We start from the raw sequence: 12,565 nt of genomic DNA, 5'->3' as shown, positions 1-12,565 counted from the left end.
TTAAGAACCTTTTAAGTTATTGAAGACAGCTATCAAGTGCCTCATAAGTTTCTTCTTCAGGTTAAATATCCCTATTTCCTTAAATTAAGTACACTATAGCATGGTTTTCAGTCCTTGGGTCATGTTGGTCCCATACCTCAGAATAAGCTCGAGTCCTTCCTATGAACCCCAAACTCAAGATATTGTTTATTGAGGGCAGAATACCACATGTTTATTATCACCCCTATTCTAGACACAATGCCTTTTAGAAGGAAATCTAGGATAGCATTAGATTTTTTTGGTTGCCATGTCATACTGTTGACTAACTTTAGGTTTGCACGTCATTGATCCTCCCTTCCCAGGTCTCTGTTCATATGAATTTTTAATTTCTGACAACACTTACTAGCTTAGGGAAAGAGATATAGACTGAACCTATCTTTTCATTGGGTAATGTGGTATTGTCAGGTGAGGAAATTCTCTCTACCAATGAAGGTTGGCACCTTCTTTGCCATTTGCATTCATAGAGAGTTGCCCAGTACACTGGGTTTAAGTCACCTGTTCTTTGTTCATATGAATTTTTTAGTTTAATTTCTGACATCATTTAATAGCTTAAAGAAAAAGACAGACAACTCAGGAACAACTTTAAAAAGAGCAATAAGTGGCTAAATGACTTACCTGTTATCACATAACCAGTATATGTCAGTTATTACTGCTATTAAAAGATTCATATTAATCCCATATATTTTTGAAAAAGCCATGGTTTTTTGTGAAATTGAAAAATGATCCAAAAGCATGTTTTTGTTTGATTACTTTTGATTGCTGACTTATCCAACCACTATTGACTAACAGATCAGTTAATAAAGCAAAACAAAGGATGATTAAATTTTAGATGAACAAGATTTTTGACTACCACATGTATGTCTCTAGCCAAAATGTACTATTAATTAGTCATGAAAGGATTACAGTAAATCAAAGTGATTCCTACATTGAACAGTCTCTTAAAATTTATTTGTTTTCAATTTATTAACAGGCAAAGAAAATAAGAAACTATATGGTTGAGATTTGAACCAACTGACTTGTATTTTCACATTTTTACACCTATTATTTCATAAGCTATGTCTACCTTTTCCTGAGTAGAAATTACAAATTGTACCATTTTCTTTTCTTTATTCTCTTCTAAAATAGTAACTGGCTCTTAAATTTTTCTAGGGACAATGAAAATTGTCCTCATTTAAAACGATAGCACACATTTTGATCTCAGAAAACTATTTACTCTGAGATCATTTTAGAAGATGTGGCTCATTTACTCTTAATTAATATATATATGTATATATATGCATATATATGTATTTCTACTGTAACTCATAATTAAGGGGAAATAAATGAGGTCAATAAAATATTCCTATAAAAAAGAAATTTCTAATTGTTCTGATATATAAGGGGTTTTCTCTTGATGAAGAAGGGATATTAAAACTAGCAAAAGTTTAATGGTCATTGGATATTCATACTTTTAAAATAAGTAAAGGGGATAGAAATTGAGACTGGAGCTGTGATTTCCTTGGTGGTGGTGTCTGTTGTTGTTGTTTGTCCTTCATTCTCGAAGAGGACCAGTGACATCAGGATGGTGATATCTTGACTTGCAAGTAAATTGGATTTGAGTAAGGCAGAACTACGCAAAATGATCAGCCTCATTCTCTCCTGTAGAGTCATCGGAGAACAGTGGAAAGACATAAGTCAGGACTTCTGGTGATGACACTGAATGCAGTAGGAGACCTTGGCCTTTTTAAGCTAAGGTCTTTCCCAGGCCCCAGTTTATCTGAGGCAACACACATTCAGTAATTAAAGGCAAGGTGAGAATGGAGGTAAAAGATGACCTAGTTTGCCTTCACAAAAGAATAAATCCACAATGTCCTTGATATATGGAACTCATAGGTGGGCAAATCCCTCTACTAAAACAGGTCAGTGATTTCTTTTCATTTTACATTCTTATTGACCTGCCTGGGCCACTATGAGCTTAAGAAATTTTCTCAGGTTCACACAGACAGTATATCCAAATTAGGATTTGAACCTAGGTCTTCTTAGCTCCTAGTCTCCATTGCTAGATAGAGGTCATACTGCCTCTCTCAGTAAGTAGAAAGCCTACATTATTCCAAAGATGAAGAGGTCGGGTAGAGAGAGACAGAGGAAAACTCTGTTTAAGAAAATCACTAGTATCCTGTAAAGTCTTCCCATTTGTGATTGACATCACTGCCAGAGAAAGAAATGACAAAGCCAAGGAAAAACAAGCAAATGAAAACAGCAACAAATCCAACTGATGCAACTAGTCTGTCATCCACCTCATTGCCTGGAATCATTTATTAGTCCCATAGTTTGAATACCCATCACTGAAATGGTTCACATAGCTTCCAAAAAGCCCATAGCAACTCCCAAGGGGCATCTTTGGTGCATTGTTTTCTGTGATCTCTGAATAGAGATATACTTTAACAAATAATGGGATACAAAACTGAATAAAAAAAATCTTCAGCTTTAAAATTCAAACTTAAAAAGTATGGTTTTAAACACTTACTTGATAATATCTCCTTCAAGAGCAATAACTCGTTTAATGATCTTCTGCTCTGGGTTTCTAGGAGACCTGGAATAGAGGGACAAGGTTATACAATCAGTACTGTCTCTGTTGCTTTAAGAAAACGAAAAGAAATTCAACAAAGAAATAGAGTATATTGAAGTCATTAGAGAAGCCTATGCTCCCCATGACACGGCATCAATCCTAGTTAGGTCTGTGATGTTCCAAGTGATACAAAGCCACTATTGGTGTCATTCTCATTTCAAACATTTCATGTGGAGGGAGCAAGTGAATGAATCTAAGCTGGGAAAGATTATGAAAATACAATATATAGAAATATATTTTTAAATTGATTGTTATTCATACTCTTAGAATGTCATCTTATTGAGATTAAGAGTTTTTGGGGGGAAAAGTATTCACATATGTTATGCTAAAAAGAAAGTCCTTTAAAGTGGTACATTTACAGCTTTCATACTTTCATTCAAAATGTGAAAAATCAATGCTTTTTACACAACATTCTTACGGAAACTTTAAAAAAGAGATTTGAGTGAAAATGTAAAAAATGTTAAAGTTGACTTAGCAATCATTTAATACATGCTTATGCATTCATTCATTCAATCACTCAGTGTTGGTATTCAGCACAATTCACAATTTAAAATAAAGCATATTCTGACAACACACTCAATATCTATTCAGTTTATTTTTATCTATATAGATTATTTTCTTTTTTGGCAGTTTTGTTAGTTTGCCTTAATTCAGAATAAAAAAATTACCAGTACTATCATAATTAGTATCGATCACTGTACCTTATGTAAGATATTTATTTTTGTTTTTTACCTCAAAATAAAAATTATGGTGGTCTAAAAATCATTATTTAAAAATTAACATTAATGAAGGAAAGGTCTGCTTTCTTCATTGTGGAAAAGTCTTCGCAAACTTGTAACTAGGACAAGGTTATCAGGACTTTGCCCCACTGTGGATAATTTGGAGAGTGAAGACAACGTCATCCTAGACCCAGAGCATTATTGCTTTCCTCCTTCCCTGCCCTAGCAAGAGAGGACTCATTCCTGACAGTCTGTCTTCTCTATTAGCAGCTTAGAAAACTTTTGGTGCCTTGGGATATTGTTCATCTCCTCTTTTCCAGGAACTATATCCCAGGTTAACCACCTGTCCCCTATATACTATACGACCCATATGTTAAAGTGATAGTTATGGCTATAACTAATAGGGGTAAATTCTATGGTGCTACTTGACACATTCAAAGATTAAGTGAATATTCCAGGATTTGAACCCAGGTCTTCCTTATTCCAAACTCAGAAGTATATTAACTCTTCCACATTATCTCTACATCTTCATATATTTTAATCAAAAGCTTGGTATTGAATAATCTTTGAATTCCTGAAGCACGTTAATGAACACATGAGAGAAGGACCAAAGACATGTTTACATTTTCACACTTCAAAGCTCTAGCATCTAGCTCATGATGAAAAATGCCATCCCCTTCCAGCGAAAGAACTTATGAACTCTGAATGCAGAATAAAGTACACTTTTAAAAGTTTCTTTATTATTCTTGTTTTGTGTGTATATATATATATATATGTTTGCTTTTGTAACATGGCTAATATGGAAGTGTGTTTTGCATTACTTTCCATGTATAATAGATATCAAATTCTTGCTTTCTCAAGGAGGGGAAAAGGCAGGAGGGAAGGAGAGAATTTGGAATTCAATTTTTTAAAATTAATGTTAATTTTTTCTTGCATGTAATTAAAAAAATATTTAATGACATTTTTAAAGAGAGTATATTGTTGCTGAACTCCAGTCCTATCAGACAGCTAGAAAGCTCTTTTGGTTCAGAGTGACAGCAGCATAGGCTTCCTTTTGATCTGGAATTCTGCTGTTTTATCTTCTTCAGGATGGGCTAAATGCTAGAAGTGAGACCCTATTTTGAGCTTGAGAGCTGAGCCACACAGCTGCTATTGCCTAATGAATTCCTTATTTCTCCATATACAGTCCAAGGTCTCAGTCCCTAAGAATGTCACTCCCTTATGTGAGACCTTCTCTCACACTCTCTTAGATCTGTAATCTGGAACTGGGTTTGGTAATAAAGCTACCAGTGGAATCAGTCTCTCTCACAATTCCATGATATGAGTCTGGGATCTCCTTTGCCATGGTTCACAACCTCTACCTAGGTGCTTCAGTGCTCTGCAGGAGCTTTGCTTTGGACTCAATGCTAAAATTCACAGACCTGCCTATCTGTCTCCCTAAGCCAAGCTAAGATATCTGGGCAAATGTGCCCCTGTGAGTTTTTTTTTCTAGATTTCCCCATTAAGACTTGGTCTGGTTCTTTTTCAAGATCTGTTCAGAGAAGTTTTGTGGAGGAAAAATCACAGCTGTTTCTAGATACTGTTTCTAATCATTCTACTACTTTGGCTTTGCCCCAGTGATTGTTTCAAATCCAAATTCTAGGGTTTTTATTGTAATTGGATTTTTCAACATTTTATTTTTCTGAGCTCTAAATTCTCTTCCTCCCTCCAACTCTTCCTGGACCCACCGAGAAGGCAAACAATATGACACCAATTATACATGCAAAGTCATGAAAAACATATATACTATTTTTCAAAATTTTATTATTTGCTTATTTAACATGCTTTTCTTTAAATTTTGATTTCTAAATTCTCTCCTTAACTCCAACCCCTTCCCCACCCACTGAGAAGGCAAGCAATATGATATCAATAATATGTATAAAATCATGGAAAAACATATTCAATATTAGTAATTACAAAAAAGTAAGAAAAATAAATATAGAAAAAATTATACTTCAATTTCCACTCAGAGTTCATCAGTCTTCTCTCTGGATGTGGATAGCAATTTTTTCATCATGAGTCCTTTAAAACTGTCTTAGATTCATTGTATTGATCAGAGTATCTAAGTCTTTCCTAGCTAATCATCATTACAATATTCTGCTACCGTATACAATGATCTCCAGGTTCTGCTCATTTTGCTTTGCATAAATTCATATAGGTCTTCTCAGGATTTTCTGAAACTATGCTCCTCATTTCTTATATCATAAAATCATTCCATCATGATATATCACTACTTGTTCAGCAATTCCCCATTGATGGATATACCTTAGTTTCCAGTTTTCTGCCAAAACTAAAAGAGCTGCTGTAAATATTTTTTGTACATATAACTCCTTTTCCTTATTCTTTGGTCTCATTAGGATACAGATCAAGTACTGGTATTACTGGATCAGAGAGTACAGAGAGATGTATAATCCTTTGAGCATAGTTCCAAATTCTTCTGCTGAATTGCCGGAACAATCCACCACTCCAGGAATAATACATTAATGTAACCATTTTCCCATAACCCTTCTAGCATTTGTCATTTATGATATGTGTGACTTGGTACCTCAGAGTTGTTTTAATTTGCATTTCTCTGATCAATAGTGCTTTAAAGTATTTTTATATGACCATAAATACTTTGATTTCTTCTTCTAAACACTGCCTATCCATAACCTTTGACCAATTTTTAATTGGGCAATGGCTCTCATTTTTATAAATGTAACTCAGTTCTCTATATATTTAAGAAATTAGAAAATTTTGATATTACTTCACTGATTATGGTACCTTTTTTTGCAAAATGTGGTTTCCCTGATTATCTCTTCTATTTAGATCTATTTTTTCTTTTGTTTTCTCTGAGAACATGATTGCTGTCTCTGTCTTTTTTGCTTCAGCTGAAGCATAATATATTTTAATTCTATGCATGTCTGTTTTAAATGTGTCTCATAAACATGGGGTTTTGTTTTCTAATTCATTCTGGTATCCATTTCTGTTTTATGAGTAAATTCTTCCAATTCACATTCATAATTATGATTACTATGTATTTCCCTCCATCCTTCTCTTTCTCTTTTTACCTTATCCCTCCTCAAAAGTCTGTTTTGCTTCTGACCACCACTTTCCTTAAATGCCCTCCATTTTATCACCTCCCCCTTTCTCTTTCCCTTTCTCCTCCTACTTTCCTGTAGGGTAAGATAGATTTCTATTGGGGGCAGTTAGGTGGTACAGTGAGTAGAGCACTGGACCTGGAGTCAGGAGTACCTGAGTTCAAATCCGGCCTCAGAAACTTGACACATTTACTAGCTGTGTGACCTTGGGCAAGTCACTTAACCCCAATTGCCCTGCCTTCCACCCTGCAAAAAAGATTTTGACAAACTGTTAAGACCAACTGAGTATTTATATATGTACCCTTCTACCTTTGAACCAACTCTGATGAGAGTGAGGTACAAGGGCTGCCTTCCACCCCCCTCCATTATTTCCCCTCCATCATAAAAGCTTTACCTTGGATACCTCTTTTTTGTGAAGTCATTTCATGCATTTTCATCTTCCTTACCCCTCCTCCTAGGCCATCCCTTTTTCTCAGCCATCCATTTTTTACATCATCCCAACATAATTGACTTACTCCTGTGCCCTGTGTTCATATAGTATCTTCCTAACTGCCTTAAAAATGATAAAGTTCTTAAAGTCACATGTATCATCTTCCTATACAGAAATGTAAACAGCTTAACCTAGTTGAGTCCCTTACAATTTTTCTTTCATGTTTCCTTTTTTATGCTTCTCTTGAGAGTTTTATTTGAATGTCAAATTTTCTATTCAGCTCTGATCTTTTCATCAGAAATGCTGAAAGTCTTCTATTTCATTAAATATCTATTTCCTCCCCTGAAGGATTATACTCAGTTTTTCTGTATAAGCTATTCTTAGTTGTCACAGGTGAGAGTTAGGTGACAGGTAGACAGCAAAGGTGGGTGAGCTCTCCTGCAAAGGGATTGGCAAGCCCTCATACAAGAGGTGCTAATCCTTAGCAGCCACACCCTAGTAAAACCTTCTTAGCAGATAGGTTAAAATAGGTTGAGGGTAACCTTGACAGGCCTCAAATCTGTCAGTGAGTTAAGGAATGTCTACAACAAAGCAGGTGAAGACTTCCCCTGGCTGAATGGGCAGATGAGAACAATTTGTTCAAATGGCCATGCAGGCAGCTGGGACAGGCTCTGTGGAACACTTAGAGTCTGCTCAGACATCAAAGACACCAAGGTCATGTACTGCATCACAGGCCCATCACCACTCATCTTGACTTTTGTTTTGCCAAGAGACTTCTATGACTTTGGAAAAGAGAGCAAAGCTGATGACAACTCTGCCTTGCTTAAATACAATTCATGAGCAAGTCAAGATACCAAGTATCATCCATATCATGATGTCTTTGGTCCCCTTAGAAAATGAAGGACAAACAACAATATTCTTGATTGTATTCCCAACTCTTTTGCCTTCTGGAATATCATAACATAAACTCTCCACTTAGTTATTAAGATTATAGCTGCTAATAATTGTGTGACCTTCACTATAGCTCCACAATATTTGATTTGTTTCCTTCTGGCTGCTTGCAATATTTTCTCCTTTACCTGGGAGGTCTGAAAATTTTCTGTAGTATTCTTTGAAGTTTTCATTTTGGGATGTCTTTCAGGAAGTCATTGGTGAATTCTTTCAATTCTATTTTACTCTCTGGGTCTTATATATTGTGGAAGTTTCCCTTGATAATTTCTTGAAATATGAGGTTTAGGCTTTCTTTGATCAAGGCTTCCTGGTAGTCCAATAATATTTAAATTACCTTCCCTCCATCAATTTTATATGTTAGTTGTTTTTCTGATGAAATATTTCACATTTTCTTCTATTTCTTTATTATGTTGATTTTATTTTTTCTTGATGTCTTGTGGAATCATTAGCTTTCACTTTCTCAATTCTAATTTTTAAGGAATCATTTTCTTCTGTGAACTTTTATACTTCTTTTTCCATTTGGCCAATTCTACTTTTAGGAGTTCTCTTCTTTTCTTCAGTGAATTATTGTACCTTTTTTTTAACCATTTGGTCAATTCTCTTTTTTAAGCTGTTATTTTTTTCAGTAATTTTTGTGCCTCTTTTGACAAACTGTTAATTCTCTTTTCATAATTTTCATTCACATTTCTTACATTGATATTTGTTTTTTCACTTTTTCCTCTAGCACTCATCTCTCTTTTTTTAAAATCGTTTTTCAAGAATTCTCTTTGAGCATGTGTCCAGTTATGATTTTCCTTGGAAGCTTTGCTTCTAGCTGTTTTCAAGTTTCCTTCCAAGTGTGTGTCTTCATCTTCCCTGTCACCATGGTAGCCTTTTAAGATCAAGTTCTTTTTTTGTTGTTTGCTCATTTGAACTTTATGTTAAACTTGGACCGCTCACTTGAGAGTGGAAGGCTCTGTTCCAAGTTTCAGGCTTTTCTGTGCAGTGGTTTTCATAACTAGTTCTTGAGGTCTGCAAATTTTCAGTGCTTCCAAGGTGATGTGATGTGGGGAGAAGTGTGGTCCCTACTCTTCTGGTGTGTATTCTGGTCTTTACCCAGGAAGTGTCCCTTCTCCCCTGCAGCTGCAAGTGCTAGCATTCCTCTTGGCCCTGGAACTAGGAGCACTGTTTTCCTGACATCACAAATGCTAGTACTCATCTCTGCCCTGGAATTGCAACCAAGGCCCTGCTCCCTTGTGACTGACCACAAGTGCTGCTCTCCACTCTGGAGTTGTGACCCAGCATTGCATATTGGCAATAGAGATGCCAAACTGCACCAGGTAATTTACCCAGTGCAAGCAAATCTCTGTAATATTTTCCAACTAGTTGTCCAACCCCCTTACTCTCCCTAGAATGAGAGCTGCTGAAGATGCTGCTGCAGTTGTCACTCCAACCTGCTGAGTACACTATAGACTGTTCCCTACCCTGGTGGCACAAGCCTCTTCTGTCTACCTCCTAAATTGTCTTAGGGTGGAAAAATGTCTTATCATGACCTATTTTTTTGCTCCAGAATTCTACTTGAGGCATTATATTAAAGTTGTCTATAGGGGAATGTTGGAAGAGGTTGGCTGGCTTGATACCACTACTCCACCATCTTCAAATTATAAGGTGTTTTTGTTGTTGTTGTTGTTGTTTAAGAAAGGATATTTCTGGGAAATGTACAGAATAGTCCAATGACATTTTTTAGTACAAATTTCAAAGGTATGATTTGTAATTTTTTTAAAAAATTCACATTTTATAACATTCAAAATAGAAACTGCAACATGACCAATTTATACCATCTACAGCCATGACTATTAATATGATATTAAATCCATGAATTTAATGAAATGATACAAAATGTAAAAATCACTGATAACATTATTACCATCATTTTGCTCAAAATCTGTATCTACATTTTAATTATTGAGCTCCTAAATATGCTACTTTAATGCAGCAGAACCAAGAATGAGTTTTTATGAAATCCCATTGAGAAAATGATTAAACTTGCTTTCAAGTCAATTCTCTCATCCACTCCACTACTTCCCAGGATCTGTGAATAATAAATATGATTGTAGCAACTGCCAACTACTTTAATACAGTATAAATATCATATGATATGGACAAAGCTTTATCTTGACTCTTTATCTAGAATACATGTTTATCCAGCTTTTATTTATTGGTCATTCTAGAATGCACAAAGGGATCTCAACATTGACTGCATTCTGGAAAAGTCTCCTTGTGTCAGTGAAATATATAGGTTATGACTCTCCATTGTCTAAATCACTCCATTTCATTCTATTTAGATTTGCCTTCCTCCATATATTGTTAGAGCTGCTGGACTAAATATTTTTGTAACTCTAGTTTCATTCTGTTTTCAACTAGTTAAGGCATCCTATCCCATACCCCAAAAATCCAATCAGTTGTCATGTTTTATGAATTCTATCATCACAGCATCTCTAACATCTGTCCCTTTCCCCTCCACTAACATGGACATTGGTTTCTCTGAATAAACTCTCTACCCTCTCCAGCCTATTATCCATTCATATGTGAATGGGATAATCCTAAAGTACATACCTGAATATGTAGCTCACCTGATCAATAAATTCCAGTGACTATTATTTTTAGGATCAAATACAAACTCTTTTGTTTGGAATTAAAAGTTGCTCCCAATCAGCCTGTCTCTTTAGCCTTATTTTGTAGGAATGTTTCAAATGTCTCTCTTTTGTTGAAGAGCTATATTCATAGATCATTAGACTCAGGCTTGCTGGTTATGTCACCTGGGTATGTGGTTTGAGTACCTCTGCCTTTGGGAATATGCTATTATATTAACTTCTCTGATTTCTCATTACTATAGAATAATCTTGGGGCAGAGCCAAGATGGTGACTAGAAAGCAGGGACTTGCTTAAGCTCTTCCCCAAATCCCTCCCAAAACCTGTAAAAAATGGCTCTGAACAAATTCTAGAGCTGCAGAGCCCACAAAATAGCTGAGGCAAGCAGGTCTCCAACCCAGGATGGCTTGGATGGTCACTGGGAAATGTCTATCACACGGTGCTATGAGCAGAGAGCAGCCCAGCATGGGCCGCGCCAGGATAGACCAGACCGGTAGTCAGCCGGAACAGGCCTTAGGGCCATGAATCATTGAGCTGTGGCAGTTACCAGACTTCCCAACCCAAAAACACAAAAGACCATGCAGCAGGTTAGTGGGAAAACTGCTAGATCAGGTTAGAAAGTGGTCCAGCCCAAGCCTTTGGGGTGGCAGAGGTGGCGTGGCGGTGGTGTTGGCTGAAGTAGCAGGAAGCTCCTGTGGCTGCTTCCAGAGCTCCAGCATCAGCTGCTTCAGGAGTCCCTGGCTCATACAGTGGGAGGAATCAAGCAGTGGACCAGAACGGAAGTGCAAGGTTTGCTTTGCCCTTCTTGGATCTGGGTCATGGTCCTGGTTGGCAGTTCTTGGGAGAGGAGGAGTCCTGTTGTGGCAGTGCTTGCAGTGACTGTGGAGTAGAAGTTGCTCTGAAAACAGCAGCACAGCCCCTAAAGCTTGGGACAAAGCACTCTCCACTCTCCAAGCAGTCATACCCCCACGAAAAACTCAAAGGTCAAGTAGTTGGCTGGGAACATGGTCAGGCAGTGAAAATGGACTCAGATTCAGACTCAGACTGTGGAATCTTTCTTTGGTGACAAAGAAGACCAAAATATACAGCCAGAAGAAGTCGACAAAGTCAAAGAGCCTACATCAAAAGCCTCCAAGAAAAACATGAACTGGTCTCAGGCCATGGAAGAGCTCAAAAAGCATTTGGAAAAGCAAGTTAGAGAAGCAGAGGAAAAATTGGGAAGAGAAATGAGAAGGATGTGAGAAAACCATGAAAAACAAGTCAACAACTTGCTAAAGGAGACCCAAAAAATACTGAAGACAATAACACCTTAAAAAATAGACTAATCGGGAGTCATTCACCATCTTGTTCGGCTCCCGCCCCGTACATTGTCCGGGAGATCAGGTCCTTTGCTTAGGCAGAGGCCTGGGGCTTGGGGGGAACCCCGAGCGTAGTTACGAGGCTTCGGAAGCCCGTGACAAGTGGCGTCCAACGCGAGATGGAGACACAGATTTGGCCACGCCTGTGTGTTCCCGCGGTACCCAAGGTGCCTCCTTCGGGGAACAAGAAGGAGACGATCAGGAGGGAAGACTTCGCGTGCACGCACAGCGTTGGTCCAGGTTCAACTCAGCGAGAAACGCTTTATCTTCTCGTCTCCGTGGACAACTCAGCTTCATAACCACAACTCAACAAAGTTGATGAGGTAGGAGGTCTATCTTCTTATCATGGGGCAGTGTGCATCCTTTACAGACTCTAAGGACTTAGAGACATTCCGTGGAATGCTTCACTAGCTTAGCAAGAAGCAAGGATGCATGATTTATTTGAGAAAAGTTAGGGGCATCACACCACAGCAGCAGCTGCAGACACTGAAGTTCCTCAAAACAAAAGTTTTACAGACTTTTGGGACTACTGGAACAGAGCAAGAGGAGGGACTTGCAAACTTGGCAGATTTAAAGGACAAGATACCAGAAAAAGGCAACTTAGACGGATCCGGAGGAAAGAATGAAGTCTCCTTCGGCCCCTCCCCCAACTCCTCTACACATATTCAATCAGCGCATTTGGGAACTTAAAATACATTACAGGAAAGTTC

The 12,565-nt window shown here is 37.4% G+C and overlaps 1 protein-coding gene across 1 annotated transcript in view; it reads right to left on the bottom strand.

Annotated features, from left to right (window-relative positions):
- IMMP2L (inner mitochondrial membrane peptidase subunit 2) overlaps positions 1-8,861 on the bottom strand; it is a 458,439-nt gene extending 449,578 nt beyond the window's left edge. The window contains exons 1-2 of the mRNA XM_036760641.1: positions 8,806-8,861; positions 2,546-2,656 (exon numbers count right to left, since the gene is read on the bottom strand). Of these exons, the coding sequence (XP_036616536.1) occupies positions 2,546-2,656; positions 8,806-8,861 (167 nt within the window). The remainder of the gene's footprint in view (positions 1-2,545; positions 2,657-8,805) is intronic.
- Between the last annotated feature and the right edge of the window lie 3,704 nt (positions 8,862-12,565).

This window comes from Trichosurus vulpecula, chromosome 5 (assembly GCF_011100635.1).
Source record: "Trichosurus vulpecula isolate mTriVul1 chromosome 5, mTriVul1.pri, whole genome shotgun sequence".
Taxonomy (NCBI): Eukaryota; Metazoa; Chordata; class Mammalia; order Diprotodontia; family Phalangeridae; genus Trichosurus; species Trichosurus vulpecula.
This window is presented reverse-complemented; position numbering and strand designations above follow the sequence as displayed.